The 16,410-nt window shown below is 49.2% G+C and overlaps 1 protein-coding gene across 1 annotated transcript in view; it reads left to right on the top strand.

Annotated features, from left to right (window-relative positions):
* LOC135821533 (VPS35 endosomal protein-sorting factor-like) overlaps positions 1–14,461 on the top strand; it is a gene marked incomplete at its 3' end in the record, with an annotated part of 33,966 nt that extends 19,505 nt beyond the window's left edge. The window contains exons 17-30 of the mRNA XM_065334531.1: positions 3,283–3,339; positions 6,114–6,168; positions 6,304–6,384; positions 7,644–7,679; positions 8,136–8,189; positions 8,489–8,569; positions 10,486–10,548; positions 10,781–10,866; positions 11,274–11,354; positions 11,905–11,968; positions 12,527–12,625; positions 13,336–13,413; positions 14,065–14,179; positions 14,337–14,461. Of these exons, the coding sequence (XP_065190603.1) occupies positions 3,283–3,339; positions 6,114–6,168; positions 6,304–6,384; positions 7,644–7,679; positions 8,136–8,189; positions 8,489–8,569; positions 10,486–10,548; positions 10,781–10,866; positions 11,274–11,354; positions 11,905–11,968; positions 12,527–12,625; positions 13,336–13,413; positions 14,065–14,179; positions 14,337–14,461 (1,075 nt within the window). The remainder of the gene's footprint in view (positions 1–3,282; positions 3,340–6,113; positions 6,169–6,303; positions 6,385–7,643; positions 7,680–8,135; positions 8,190–8,488; positions 8,570–10,485; positions 10,549–10,780; positions 10,867–11,273; positions 11,355–11,904; positions 11,969–12,526; positions 12,626–13,335; positions 13,414–14,064; positions 14,180–14,336) is intronic.
* Between the last annotated feature and the right edge of the window lie 1,949 nt (positions 14,462–16,410).

Genomic DNA, 16,410 nt, shown 5'->3' with positions numbered 1-16,410 from the left:
TCTGCAGAAAGCGGCAAAATAATAATTTGTCGATCGATCGTAAATTGGATTTCTTGGTCGCGGAGCTTCGGAGATATGGGATTGCTATCGCTGCGATCCAAGAGACAAAGTGGTTCGAGTCCGATGTCTGGAGAGCTGATGGATATACGTTCTTGCACTCAGGTCGTCGTCTACCAAATGGCGATGGTCCTGCGCGTAGGAACGAAGGTGTTGGAATTATGCTGAACCCAGGGATGACGGAGGCTTGGAGACGTGCTGGTGAGCAGTGGACCGCTGTAAGTTCGAGATTGGTTGTGGCCCGTCTCAAGCTCGCGGAGGCGGGGGAACTTCGGGTGCATGGCGAATGGCAGAGAAGGAATGATTTGTATGTGACAGTTGTGAGTGCGTACGCACCAACCAGTAAAGCTACTGCACCCGTCAAAGATCATTTCTTTACAGATTTGCAGAGGGTGGTCGATGGTGTGCCAGCCAGTGATGTTCTGTTGCTGCTTGGTGACTTCAATGCTAGAGTTGGCAGCAGCAATGACGCAGGAGACGAATGGAGGGCTGTGTTGGGGAGATACGGTCACGGTGCGCGGAATGATGCTGGTGAGCGGCTTCTGATGTGGTGTGCTACCAACGGGCTGTCTGTAATGAACACCCATTTCCAGAAACCTGCGTCGAGGCGTGGGACCTGGATGCACCCAGCTACGAAGCAAACCCATCTCATAGATTTTATCATCATGAGGCAGCCACACCGTCGCTTTTGTCTTAATGTCAGCGTAATGCGAGGTGCCAACTGTTGGACAGACCACCACATGGTTCGCAGCAGGATTCTACTTGATCGTCCATTGTGCCGCAGGCCTCGCCCTGTGCCGAAACCCGCACCTGTTGCTGTCGGAAAGCTGGGTGACCCGGCCGTTCGCAAGAGCTTTGCTGAACAAATTTCAGACAAGCTCCCTGATACTGCTGATGCGGACACTGCAGCTGACCAATGGCAAGCAGTGAAGGATATAATGTGCAGTACAGCAGAGGATGTCCTGGGACCACGGCAACGCAGGCAACCCGACTGGTTTAAGGCGAGTGAGACTGTGCTTCTTCCGCTGATTGATATCAAGAATTCCGCTGGAGATGTCATGTTGCAGAAGAACACCGCGTCTTCACGCAAGAACTTTCGTCAGACACAACGTGAGGTGGAGAAGGCTGTAAGGAGTGCCAAGGAAACTTGGATTGAAGACATCGCATCCCAAGCTGAAAATGCTGCTAACAATTGTTCTGTTCGTTGGGCTGCAGTCCGCAAGTTGCAGACGCTCCATCAAGGCCGCCGACCAATGCAGCCGTCTGCTGTGTATTTGGAAGATGGCACGTTGAGTGATGGACCCGAGGCTGTCAGTGGAAGATGGCTGCAGCACTTTCAGGGTGTCCTGAACGTTGAGAGTGAGTTTGACGCAGCTGTGGTCGAGATGATGGCGGATCGCCCTGTTATTCCTGAGCTGGACCAGCCACCTACTGTTGCTGAGCTGGAGGCTCCACTGCGGACCATGAAAGCGGGTAAAGCTGGCGGTCAGTCGGGCATTCTACCGGACATGGTCTTACATGGTGGCAAAGACCTACACAGTCGCATCCTGACCATCATGCGTAAATCCTGGCTCGAAGGCACTGTAGTCGATGATTGGCGTGATGCAGTGGTTGTGCCCATCCCCAAGAAGGGAGATCTACACCACTGTGATAACTGGCGCGGCATCAGTCTGTTGGACGTTGTCGGCAAGCTGCTTGCCCGTATTCTGCAGGACCGCCTCAAAGCTATCGCTGAAAATGTCTTGCCAGACTCTCAGTGCGGCTTCAGAAAGGGACGTGGCTGCGTCGATATGGTGTACGTCGCACGGCAGTTGATGGAGAAGACGTTGGAGCATGATTCAGATGCATATGTCCTGTTCGTCGATCTGAGAAAGGCGTATGACAGTATCCCGCGTGCAGCGCTGTGGCAGGTTCTCCAAAAGCTTGGTGTTCCGCCGGCAATGCTCCGCATCATTCAGTCACTCCACAACGGCATGACTGCTTCTGTTCGGGTGGATGGCAAGCTGACTGACCCGATAACTGTGCGGAATGGATTGCGTCAGGGCTGCACTCTCGCACCAATGCTCTTCAATTTGTACTTCTCTGCCGTCGTTGCCAGTTGGAGGTCCAGTTGTCCGGACGCTGGCATATCCTTTCGATATAAAGTCGGGAGGAAGCTAGTAGGTGACCGAACGGCGAAGGGCAAGCTTCTGTCATCAACGGTCACAGAATCCCAGTTTGCTGACGACGCTGCACTCTACGCAACATCTCGGCCTGCCTTCGAAGCGATGACTTCCAGCTTCATCACATGCGCAAGCAGCTGGGGCCTGACGGTCAGTGTGAGAAAGACCAAGGGTATGGCTGTGGGTGAGTCTGCTGATCGCCGTGACGTTGTTGTTGGAGCAGACACGATTGAGGTGGTGGACCAATTCACCTACCTTGGCAGTGTGCTCTCCTCGGATGGTCTTGCCTGTGCTGATGTCCGCTCTCGCCTTGCGAAAGCCTCAGCTGTGTTCGGAGCCCTCAAAGCTCCTGTCTTTGATAACCAGACCCTGTCGCTTCGCAGCAAGAGGCGTGTCTATGAGGCTGTCGTCCTCACGACCCTCTTGTATGGTGCGGAGACGTGGACCACCAAGGCAGGCCACCTCCAGAAGCTAAACACGTTTCACCATCAGTGTGTTCGGTCCATTGTGGGTATCGGCCGTCGTCAACAGTGGGATGATCGGATCTCAACGGCCACATTAGCAGCTACATTCGGTGTTGACCCTGATATCACCCGCATCATCCGTCGCCACCGGCTTCGTTGGCTGGGTCACGTCGGCAGGATGGACGACTCACGCGCACCGAAGCAATTGCTGTTCGGCGAGCTGCCTGCCCCCCGTCCTCGTCACGGCCCGAAGAAGAGGTGGCGAGATGTGGTATCGACTGACCTGGCGGACCTCGGCGTGACCACCTGGCTTGAGAGTTGCCAAGATCGTCCCGGCTGGAGACGAGTTGCGAGTAGCACCCCACCGCCACGGCCCGCTCCTGATCCTCTTCTATGTGTCTGTGGACGCCCATTTCGTCGACCAGGAGACCTGAAACGACATGCCAAGTTCTGCGCTCGTGTTCTCACTTGAACTTTCCGACATTCGCTATCATTGCGTACGCAATGGGCAAGATCAAGGTCAAGATCAAGGTGTGTGTGTGTGTGCGTGCGTGCGTGCGTGCATGTGTGTGTGTGTGCTGCATCGTTTTCTGCCGTAGGTCTCTCTTCCTGCACTCGGTGTTACAAACGTTTGAGCCGAGTTTCACCGCCTCCAGGTGAGTGATCCCGTACATACATGCATTCCAGTTTACACACTCCAGGTGAACGATGCCGCACATACCGCAGTGTCTTGTATTAAAGCCTGTCTCATATAGAAGCCTGTTTTGAATACAAGCCTGTTTTGAATACAAGCCTGGTTTTCAAGATACATGTACACTGTCGGCACATAAGTCTGGTTTTAGTGTTGATATACATAGAAATACCTGGTTTTAGTGTTGATACTAGTGGTGAAACGAATATTCGAATATTCGAACATTCGTTCGGTTTGTCACATTCGAATATTCTTTAAGTCACATTCGAGTATTCGTTACGTCGCTTTGAATGCAGTGCATGTATATACAAGCACGCCGAACACAATACAGTGCAGTGCGTACAGCCTGCCTGTGACTTTGTACTCCATGTTTTCTCATGTATGTGCATACTGGACTGCCAATGTTGCACATAACATGTATGAACTTCGAAGTAGTCTTATGTGGCAGTGTATTTTATGTGGCACTACCGTTTGTCATACCTAATAATAATGACAATATCCATCAAATGACTGAGAGGAGGGCATGTGATGGCATCTCTGTTACCAAAAGAAATTAAAGAATATTCGTACGTTCGTTCGATAAGCCAAAGAATATTCGGTTACTAGGCTTTGACATTCGTTTCACCACTAAATCAACACATAGAAATACCTGGTTTTAGTGTTGATACACATAGAAATACCTGGTTTTAGTGTTGACACACATAGAAATACCTGGTTTTAGTGTTGACATACATAGAAATACCTGGTTTTAGTGTTGACACACATAGAAATACCTGGTTTTAGTGTTGACATACATATAAATACCTGGTTTGAGTATACTCTCACTCGGCTTTGAGTAGAAGCCTGATTTTCAAGATACACTGTCGGCACATAAGCCAGGTTTTAGTGTTGAAACACATAGAAATACCTGGGTTGACTATAAGCCTAGCCCTGACATTGGCTTCTACAGGAATAAGCCCGGCTTTAATACTCGACGTTACGGTGCATGCATTTCAGTATAGAAATGGTGTATGATGAGGACAGTTTGGCTCATACTCGCTTATCCTTGACAGCGGTTTCTTGTGATCTGTTAAGTGCGCATTTTTGCTGGCTTTTGGGACGTAAAGGCGCTGGCATGGAAATTCCAACATGTTGTATTTCAGCGCGTATCAGGCGCATACTGGCATACACTACAGTCACTTTGACTGGCGGGGTCAAGAAATTAGTGCTGTAAAATATGACTCGAATAGTTGCTGTTCTCTGTGAAAGTCTGAATGCGCATGCACCGCAAACATACCGTGTACTGTAAAACTGCTCATTTTAGCGACGGCAATATATTAGCGATTTTAGCGACGGGAATGTTTTCGCTCAAGTTTTGCCGCGCCAATCGAAATTTTGCATGTACAGTGCTAGATCATCCTTCTTTTTAAACTCCGAAACTCGGATCGCTAACACATATTTTCATCGCGAATTGGTCCAGCTTCAGAAAACCCCAAAACGGTTGACCTGTAGCGACCTCGCTGCATGACGTCAGCTCTCTCACTAGTTATACGCATGCGCATGAAACATTTCTTCCTCTTTGTTCTACAATAAGCAACACCTGTTAGACAAAGTTGCCCTCTCCTCGGAGTTGTAATTATTAGGCCCCGGGGTGGCATGTCCCGGGAATCATCTGTGTCCCCGTGAACAGATACGACCTCTGCCATCTCGGGTGCCTAAACAATACCCACACTTACACTGAACACACAGTGCTCAATACCCACACTTACACTGCTCACACAGTGCTCAATACCCACACTTACACTGCTCACACAGTGCTCAATACCCACACTTACACTGCTCACACAGTGCTCAATACCCACACTTACACTGCTCACACAGTGCTCAATACACACACTTACACTGCTCGCACAGTGCTCAATACCCGCACTTACACTGCTCACACAGTGCTCAATACCCACACTTACACTGCTCACACAGTGCTCAATACACACACTTACACTGCTCACACAGTGCTCAATACACACACTTACACTGCTCACACAGTGCTCAATACCCACACTTACACTGCTCACACAGTGCTCAATACCCACACTTACACTGCTCACACAGTGCTCAATACCCACACTTACACTGCTCACACAGTGCTCAATGGCCACAGATACGACCTCTGCCATCTTAGGTGCCTAAAGACCCGCTAAAATTAGCCGTCCCACAGCGCACCCTGCCGGTTGTGAATGTTGAGTTCGAAACAGGACGACTGACAACGGGAACAAGTTAGTGGGAACGACATTTATTATAGACGACGAGACAAGAGACCAAGACGAACGAAACGACTACATTGTGATTATTGACGAGTGAGAAAAGAGAGAGAGAGAGATCAAGTCTGAACGGCAAGATAAAGGGCCTGGGTAGCTATGGCAAATATGGGCGCGCAAGTAGCTACCCAGGCCAACGGAACAAAAGGAGACAAAAGGTGAGTACGTAAGTGCATGCAGGCCAGCTAGAAAAGGTACGGGAGGAGGTACCTAACATGAACATAGCGTTATGCACCTTTTTCTTCTCTCTTTCTGGCTCCATTAGATTTCCTGTGTGTATGTGCCTGCGCGCTTGTGCCTGCATGCTTACAAAATATTGTGTGCTTGTGCGTGCATTTAAAAAATGTGCGTGCGTGCACGTGTGTGTGTGTGTGTGTGTGTGTGTGTGTGTGTGTGTGTGTGTGTGTGTGTGTGTGTGTGTGTGTGTGTGTATGCGTTTCAGAGCAGCAAAGTTTGTTGACATGATCAAGGACTGTGATGAAAATGGCTTCTCCAAGGTCAGTATTAATGCCGGATATGCGTTTTTGTACTGTTGCTGTTGCTGTTGTTGCTGTTGCTGTTTCAGTTGTTGCTGCTCTTGTTCTTGTTCTCGTTTGATCATCATTGTTGCTTCTGCTTTTTTTTCTTTACAGCATCTGCTTTACCGCGTGCTTGGCATGAATCTGTTGCTGTGTGATCCGCCGTCAGAGGAGCGCATGGGCATACTGCGCGATGTGAGTCGTGTGCTTTGTTCTAATCTCTCTCCTTGACGTGTTGCATGCTTGGCTTGTGTGCGTACACACGCACCCGCGATCACATACGTACACGCCGTACGTACGTATACACACACACATACACATACACATACACACACACACACACACACACACACACACACACACACACACACACACACACACACACACATGCACACACACACACGCATACATGCACAAACACCAACACACACACACACACTGTCTCTCTCTCACACACACACTCTCTCTCTCTCAGTCTCTCTCTCTCTCTCTCTCTCTCTCTCTCTCTCTCTCTCTCTCTCTCTCTCTCTCTCTCTCTCTCGTTTCTGTCAAGCAGCCCCCCCCCCCCCCATCAATTGCATTGTCACTTTTCAAGTCTTTGGTTTAGGCCGATTCCACACTACGCCGAAAGTGGCTTTGCCTTGAAGGCATAAAGTGGCTTATAAAGTGAAGCTGCATTCACACCTACAAGTGTCGATCACGGGACTTTGCTTTGAAGGTTAGACTGTGAGGCTTTCCTGTGCTTGATCTAGCAACGGCGGTGGTGGAGAGGCTCTTTGTTGGTCCAAATCCTCGAATATCACCCATTTTCGCGTGCCAAATCTTGAAATTTGACCACGCTGTGTAGGTGGATTCCAGACCATAGGTCGAATATTCGTCAACCTCGCCAACAGGCATTCCGTTGGCAGTTTTCTTTGTGTATGTCTCGTACAGTCCTTTCGCCTTCGTTTTCATGTTGTCGATTTTGGAATGGACGATCGACGCAGTATAGATTGCCTCCTCCCGGAGCTGTTCAGCAAACAAATTCAGCTTGATGGCGATCTCCTCCGGCGTAGTTCCTGCGAACTGTACCGCCCGGAGGTCGCCTCAAATGTCCGTTCCAAAGCTCGATCAGCTTGCCCTCAAGCTCCTGGCTAAACATGACCCTAGGCATTGTTGACAGCTCACAACTCACCCACAACTGAAAGATACGACAGGGAACACATTCGGAAAAAATCGAAAGGCTGAAGAAAAGTCAGAAAAGTGTCCTGAAAAGGTAAAAAGTTGCCTTGAAAGAGGGTGCTGGTGTTGCTTTGTAGACAAGCACTTTTCACTTTCGCGTTTCTCAAAGTGATCGCCATGGCAACTTGCCTGAAAAGTGCCTGAAAAATGGCTTCTTAGACAGTATTTGGTGTAGTGTGGAATCGGCCTTAGGTAACAAGCCTCCTTTCCGCTGTTCTTTGTTTCCCGCCCAGGTGTGGAAGGATGTGACCAAGTTGAAAGATCCCGCGGTAAGTCTTTCTGCACTTTCTTTTGCTGCTCCGTGCCTGGGTATAATGTACCTGGGTATAACGGACCTGGGTAGAACGGACCTGGGTAGAACGGACCTGGGTATAACAAACCTGGGTATAACAGACCTGGGTATAACGAACCTGGGTATAATGGACCTGGGTATAACCTGGGTATAACGTGGGTATAAATAATTTACCTGGTATTACGAACCTGGGTATAACGGACCTGGCGTATAACGGACCTGGCGTATAACGGACCTGGGTATAACGGACCTGGGTATAACGAACCTGGGTATAACGGACCTGGCATATAAGGTATCTGAGTATAACGAACGTGACATATAAGGTATCTGGTCTACATTGTGCACACATGTACTCCATAGCATAGGAGGTTTATGTGCGATGGCCAGAATGCCAGAATGTAATACTTTTTTCTGCGTGTCCTTCTTCTTGTAGGAGTACATAGCCTGCGCTGAAGTCTGGATTGAGTTCCCATGCAAGCACTTTGGTGTAAGTATATGTTGTGTGTGTGTGTGTTTGTTTGTTTGTTTTAATAATACACGAGCAAGGAGCTGCTACAACCACTACTTTGAAAAGTATGTGCAAAGACAGTAACATATTTTTCTACTTCATCACACGTACATCCCTCATATTAATGAAAGGTAATCTCTGTATTGTTTTGCATCTGTGTTTTTGCGCACGTGTGTGTGTGCGCGCATGTGTGTATGTGTGTGTGTGTGTGCACGTGTGTGTGTGTGTGTGTGTGTGTGTGTGTGTGTGTGTGTGCGTATGCGTGTGTGACCACATAGAAAAAGAACGTCAACACGTTTCTGGCTGACCTGATGAAACATGTGACGGTTGAGCGGGCATTTGAGAACCACTACTCACAGGTAACATTTCTACAAGAAACTTTTAAACCTTTTTTGTTAGCAGACTATATCGTGTCAAGATGTCTTTGGCCAGAGGGATGCAAGCAAGAGTACATAACCCCCCAGAGTGTGCAACGCCTGATCCAGCTCTGCATAGGGTCTTGGTCGAGCGGAATCGGATCTTTGCGTCATAATACCGTACACATCTGAGGGGAACCCGGGGAGTCGCGGGTACTCTTGGATCAAAAACAATGGTGCCCTGCCTCGAGACCGGCCTTGCGCTGGTGTGAAGTGTACGCATGACATCAGAAGATCCGATTCCGCTCGACCAAGACCCTACACAGAGCTGGATCGGCGTTGCACACTCTGGGGGGTTATGTACTCTTGATGCAAGGTATAAAACGGAAGCATTTTCTGAAGAAGAAAAAATGTTGAACGGTCTCTGCTTGGATGACAGCTGCACCAAAGCTCAGTGGTTAGATGATCCCTGATCTCAAGCGAAGGTCCCTGGTTAGAGCATCGCTAGTCTCAAGCAAAGGTCCCTGGTTCGAGTCCTGGTGGTGACAGTCACTTTTCTTCAGACTTTTCCCGTTCGTATCTTTCCCTCAAACCAATGAATATTTTCTAGGGGTGAAACAAAGGTGTCAAAGGTTCGAAGAACCTTCGTTTTCAATTCAAAAGAAGGTCGACACACAATTTCTGCACACACATGCACTGATCTTCCCTGTATACACGTTTACTGTACCGTAGTTTGTACAGTCGACTAGTTTTGTGTCCACTTGGCTCCAGGTAGGTGTCACTGCAAGTCCATAGTAGGCCACGCACTGCGCTTGAGCGTGGCCATTCCCGGCCACGGTGTGCAGAAGTAGTCTTGGGCAGTTTGGGGTGCAAACTGAGCAGTGCAAAAGCTATGGACGTGCCAATTGTGGTGACTGCACAGCAAATATGTGCGCAGTCATGTACTTTGTAGGGCACATGCACAGAGTGTGCTTCAAGGGGAACTGTGAACTGGTAAAAGAATCCTTTGACACCTTCGTTCGTTTTGATGACGAAGGTTCGTTTGGCAAATTGAGACCTTCGTTTCACCCCTAATATTTTCTGAAGGGTCTGTTTTTTTCCTGTCAGCTGTTCTTGTGGAGTGTTATGTCTGTTGTTGAGGTTATACCGATGGTGACTGCTTTCGAGAGAGAGAGAGAGAGAGAGAGAGAGAGAGAGAGAGAGAGAGAGAGAGAGAGAGAGAGAGAGAGAGAGAGAGAGAGAGAGAGAGAGAGAGAGAGAGAGAGAGAGAGAGAGAGAGAGAGAGAGAGAGAGAGAGAGAGAGAGAGAGAGGGAGGGAGGGAGGGAGGGAGGGAGGGAGGGAGGGAGGGAGGGAGGAGGGAGGGAGGGAGGGAGGGAGGGAGGGAGGGAGGGAGGGAGGGAGAGAGAGAGGGAGTGAGAGAGAGAGAGAGAGAGAGAGAGAGAAGTGTATGTTTGACGAGTCCGGTCTTTGATATTGGTGGACCTATTACGACGGGGGCGCCCATGGGGTCTTCACAAGAATGTTGGCACGGCCAGCCTGGCACTCCCAACGGCCCCGCCAACCTCTCAGCACAGACTGCCTGTATGTTAGCCATGGACACGAGTAGGGTGTTGAGCTGGCAGATTGGTGTTGCTGTGTGAGTTCCAGGCGTAGCAATATAGCCGTCAGAGGTAATGGAAATTTACACCTGGACAGAGGAAGCGTGTGGAAAGTCCTTGTGACCTAGTGGCTGGCCGCAACGATGTCAGATTGTGGTGAAAGTATGGGAAAGTATTAGTGACTGGACAAGCCAACGGGTGTCGTTCCCGTTGGAGTCTTACTTGACGTCTGCATGTATGTGTGGATATGTGTGTGTGTGTATGTGCACATGTGTGTGTGTGTGTGTTCTTGTGTTTTGTTTCCGTTTGTGTCCGCTCAGCTTCAATCCATGGTCTCCAAGATAGTGGCTCACATGCACGACTTCAGTGCACTCTTCTCGATGGTAAGTGGATTGTGTGTGTGTGTGTGCGCACGCACGTGTGTGTGTGTTTGTGTGCGTGTACGTGTGAGTATGTGCATGCATGCATGCTTGGTTTCACTGTGTCAATGGAGAGTGTTTGCTGTGATGCAGTCGTTGATAGTATGTATGTATGTATGTATGTATGTCTCTGTGTGTTTGTGTGTACACATGCGTGTGTTTGTTTGTTCACATGTTCACATGGCTCTACTTGCAGGACAAGTTTCTGCCGTTCATCGACGTCTTCCAGCGCGATGCTGTCAAGGTGGATGTGTGCAAGGTGGTCGTCGAAGCTTTCATCCGGTCAGTACATAACACTAGAGTCTGGTCGTGTCGGTGTCAGACGGTCCCAGCATTCTTCTTTGAAATTCAGTCTAGCCGGCACCGTTTTGATCCTTTTTTTATAAGAAAGTTGGTTGCTACCAGCACCCAAGTTCTGAGTCCAGTGTCTGGTCAACTCGCGGGGAATTTGTTTTTCGAGCAAACAACTGTCTTTTGTTTACTGCATGATTGTACGTCATGACTTTTGATCAGTTTTTTATTGATTGGAATCCTTCCTCAGTATGAACATCTGCCATTCTCCCTTATGACCTCGCTGCAACTCGTCTTCGTCCTGTCGTGCGCCTCTTTTTTCCTGCGCCTGACTCATACGTCAAGCTGATGCTACCTATGTTCTTTCTCTGGCTGTTTTCCCCGCCTGTATCGAACAGGCATCAGGTTGATGCCACATCTGACCCTGTGACCATCAACGGCATGATGTACGTGTGCAAAGTCCTTCATGACTCGATCAAGTGAGTGATACTACAACTCTTGGCTCTGATGGACGGTGCTGTTGATCCATGGTGTTGTACCCCTGTCTCTCTGTCACTCTCTGTATCTGTGTGTGTGTGTGTCTCTCTCTCTCTCCTCTCTCTCTCTCTCTCTCTCTCTCTCTCTCTCTCTCTCTCTCTCTCTCTCTCTCTCTCTCTCTCTCTCTCTCTCTCTCTCTCTCTCTCTCTCTCTCTCTCTCTCTCCTTTCCCTGCCTCTCTTTCCCTCTCTCTCTCTAGCTTGCTCACTTGCTCACCTAACTGCTCATCCACACACTACCTCACCTGGCCACTCCACCACTCCCTCACCCGTGTGCCCCCCTCCCCCCCCCCCCCCCCCACACACACACTCATATTCACTTACTCACCCGCCCAGCATGTCTGCCATTGACGCCGTCCCTTCTGTTACTGCTCTCCCCGATTTCCCGGCTGTTACTGCTATTGCTGGTGGTGTCATTGTTGCGGTAGCTGTTACTGCTGCTGCTGCTGCATTGTGTTGATGCTTATCGGCTCACTTCTCCTTGTTTGTTTCAGTGCGCTGAGTCTCCGTGACGAGGAGCGACAGATTTCCAACTACATCGTCAACTTCCTGAGACGGGTACGTGGCACTAGTAACTGTAGCTGCAGTTCTACTCTCTCCGATAAGTGCTATTGCTTTGGAATTCCAGTGGATTGTGCTGATGATGCTGATGATGATGATGCTGCTCCTTATAGTGCCACGGTTTGAAATCTTTTATTCTCACGATGGCCTGTGGCCAATAAGAGAAACGGTTGTTGTTGTTGTTGTTGTTGTTGTTGTTGTTGTTGTTGTTGTCTGGGTGACGTACTTTGGAGTAGTACAGTCATTCTAGGTGTGTATGTGGGGGGGGGGGGGGGGGGGGGGGGGGGGCGTGCGGAGCGCGTGTGTGTGTGTGCGTGCGTGCATGCGTGTGTGTGCTCGTGTCAATCGCTGTGTGATGTAGACCAGGCTAACATTATTGGCGGCCAATTCATCAGCCTTGCAAGCTGTTGAATGGTGTAATCCCAGCACAAGTAAGTTGCTATGTCTAACATAGCTGTTCGCTATCATCGCCTCCGCGATGGGCAGGTCTGAGTTTGAGTGTGCATGCATGCATGCATTTATGGGTCTACACGCATGTGTGCATGTACTATACAGGTCACACACGGTCGCGATCTCGAGGCTCACTTGAACTTCTTGGTGGACGCCAGGGCTGGTTTCGCCAACCTACAGCCTGTCGTTATGTTTCTCGTGCAGGTGAGAAGTGGACTGTCTGCTGTGAAACCGAAAAAATCAGTGTATGTACATAGTATTCTGACCAGCCAGTATTCAACATGTTCGAGTCACTTTGCTCGGCTGCAAATGGGGTCAGTTGGCCGGGTTCTGTTCATGTACAAACGTACATAATTATTATGCTGTCTGTGCACTCAATCTGCGGACTGAACTGTTCCGTCCTTTGTGGACTCGTCAGCCCAGCACAGAGAAAATCCGGCCGACCCTGATAGCAATGGAAAATAGATTTTCCAAAGGAAAAGAAGATGCATTGGTTGCGTTGACCATTAGTACAACCATGATTCCTGGTGTGTGTTGTACGAGAACTTGTTTGAATCTTCCTTCATTGTTATTTTCACTGTCGCATCTTCTTTTCCTTTATTGCAAATTCTCCGTATAAAGAGGTAATCAGCAGCATTCGGCTCTGTATATATTTTTCATCATGAATCTGGTGTCCAATTCACCACCACCACCGTTGCGCTCTGCAGCCGACCACGTGCATTCCCCACAACAGCAACAAGAGGTTCCTTCGGATTGAAAATTCCTTCTGACAGACAGATGTTTCGGTTCTTCCTGTTTTGGAACTGGTGGTTGAACAAAATTTTCAAAGCGAGATTAAAATCATGTGAGTTCGGCGCTGACAGATTTCTCTTTGTCGTATTGGTCCCGTTCTTTACCTATTCTGTCTTGTACAGCGTGTGAACAGTCTGGCTGTCGAGACACATCGCATGGTCAAAGGCAATCATTCCCGGAAGACGTCCGCCTTTGTCCGCGTGAGTACGGCGCTTTCTTTGTATCAGTGTCTGTCCGAGCGCAAAGATTTTCATATACTACTTTATCCCTAGAGAGTAGAGATGTTGTTGGAAAGGTCTTCAGCTCAGGTTGACAGAGTTATGGCAGTTTGTTTTAAAACTCATCTATCAGGAGCGTCGGAACCGGTGCGGCGGGTGCGGCCAAATCTGCACCAAAAATTTGATCCTGTGATTTCTGGAGCAGTGCATTATGGGCTATTTGGGCTCAAGTTTCCTAAAGTGTTCCCGGCTCTCCCGCCTTTTGATGGTCACACCGATGTAGAGTACTTTGAGACACCCCTGTCTATAAGCCACACTGTACAGTATACAATGTGCGGTGTGAGTGGAACACGTATAAAGGCTATGAATATGCATGTGTGTATGTGTTTATGGGGGGGGGGGGGGGGGATGCTGTGTGGTGTAGGCCAGGCTAAAATCATTGGCAGTCAATTCATTAGCTTTGCAAACTATTGAATGGTGTAATCCCAGCTCAAGTTGCTATGTCTAACATAGCTGTTCATTATCATCGTTTCAGCAATGGGCACGTGTGTGTATTTGTATGTGTGTGTATTTGTGTGTGTGTGTGTGTGTGCACGTGTGCACGTGTGTGTGTGCGTGTTTGCGCTTGCATAGGCCTGTGCTGCATACACATTCATCACCATACCGGGAGTGACGGACGCCTTCATGAGGCTGAACCTGTATCTACTCTCTGGTCAAGTGGCACTTCTCAACCAAGCCATTACGCAAGGTGAGCAATGAGCCACTGATGGTACTGATGATGATACTGATGCTGTTGATGCTGATGCTGATGCTTCTGCTGCTGCTGTGGTTGTCTCTCCTTTTGCCACTGATGAGCAGGTTGTGCGTGCGTGCGTGCGTGCGTGCGCGTGTGTGTGTGTGTGTAGGTGACTCATTCTTCAAAGCGGCAATCAGCACCCTGTCCGAGATTCCTAAGACACAAGGTATTGAATTCGCCTACATTATACAGTGTTATTTACCAAACAACCCTACTTCTTCTCCTCCTCCTTCTCCTTCTCTTCCTCCCTCCCTCCTTCCCCCCCCCCCCCCCCTCTCCTTCTCCTCTCTTCCTTCTCCTCCTCCTCCTTCTCCTCCTCCCTCCTCCCTCCCTCCCTCCCTCCTCCTCTTTCTCAGCAATCAGGCCAGATAATCTGGATGACTGACTGGATGTAAGGATGGCAGGGTTAGGGATGTATGGATGACTGACTAGATGTAAGGATGGCAGGGTTAGGGATGTAAGGATGGCAGGGTTAGGGATGTATGGATGACTGACTGGATGTAAGGATGGCAGGGTTAGGGATGTATGGATGATTGACTGGATGTAAGGATGGCAGGGTTAGGGATGTATGGATGACTGACTGGATGTAAGGATGGCAGGGTTAGGGATGTATGGATGCCTGACTGGATGTAAGGATGGCAGGGTTAGGGATGTATGGATGACTGACTGGATGTAAGGATGGCAGGGTTAGGGATGTATGGATGACTGACTGGATGTAAGGATGGCAGGGTTAGGGATGTATGGATGACTGACTGGATGTAAGGATGGCAGGGTTAGGGATGTATGGATGACTGACTGGATGTAAGGATGGCAGGGTTAGGGATGTATGGATGACTGACTGGATGTAAGGATGGCAGGGTTAGGGATGTATGGATGACTGACTGGATGTAAGGATGGCAGGGTTAGGGATGTATGGATGACTGACTGGATGTAAGGATGGCAGGGTTAGGGATGTAAGGATGGCTGACTGGATGTAAGGATGGCAGGGTTAGGGATGTAAGGATGGCTGACTGGATGTAAGGATGGCAGGGTTAGGGATGTAAGGATGGCAGGGTTAGGGATGTATGGATGACTGACTGGATGTAAGGATGGCAGGGTTAGGGATGTATGGATGACTGACTGGATGTAAGGATGGCAGGGTTAGGGATGTATGGATGACTGACTGGATGTAAGGATGGCAGGGTTAGGGATGTATGGATGACTGACTGGATGTAAGGATGGCAGGGTTAGGGATGTATGGATGACTGACTGGATGTAAGGATGGCAGGGTTAGGGATGTATGGATGACTGACTGGATGTAAGGATGGCAGGGTTAGGGATGTATGGATGACTGACTGGATGTAAGGATGGCAGGGTTAGGGATGTATGGATGACTGACTGGATGTAAGGATGGCAGGGTTAGGGATGTATGGATGACTGACTGGATGTAAGGATGGCAGGGTTAGGGATGTATGGATGACTGACTGGATGTAAGGATGGCAGGGTTAGGGATGTATGGATGACTGACTGGATGTAAGGATGGCAGGGTTAGGGATGTATGGATGACTGACTGGATGTAAGGATGGCAGGGTTAGGGATGTATGGATGACTGACTGGATGTAAGGATGGCAGGGTTAGGGATGTATGGATGACTGACTGGATGTAAGGATGGCAGGGTTAGGGATGTATGGATGACTGACTGGATGTAAGGATGGCAGGGTTAGGGATGTATGGATGACTGACTGGATGTAAGGATGGCAGGGTTAGGGATGTATGGATGACTGACTGGATGTAAGGATGGCAGGGTTAGGGATGTATGGATGACTGACTGGATGTAAGGATGGCAGGGTTAGGGATGTATGGATGACTGACTGGATGTAAGGATGGCAGGGTTAGGGATGTATGGATGACTGACTGGATGTAAGGATGGCAGGGTTAGGGATGTATGGATGACTGACTGGATGTAAGGATGGCAGGGTTAGGGATGTATGGATGACTGACTGGATGTAAGGATGGCAGGGTTAGGGATGTATGGATGACTGACTGGATGTAAGGATGGCAGGGTTAGGGATGTATGGATGACTGACTGGATGTAAGGATGGCAGGGTTAGGGATGTATGGATGACTGACTGGATGTAAGGATGGCAGGGTTAGGGATGTATGGATGACTGACTGGATGTAAGGATGGCAGGGTTAGGGATGTA

Source organism: Sycon ciliatum, chromosome 7 (assembly GCF_964019385.1).
Source record: "Sycon ciliatum chromosome 7, ocSycCili1.1, whole genome shotgun sequence".
Lineage (NCBI taxonomy): Eukaryota > Metazoa > Porifera > Calcarea > Leucosolenida > Sycettidae > Sycon > Sycon ciliatum.
Note: the sequence above shows the minus strand (reverse complement) of the source record. Positions and strands in the feature narration are given on the sequence as shown.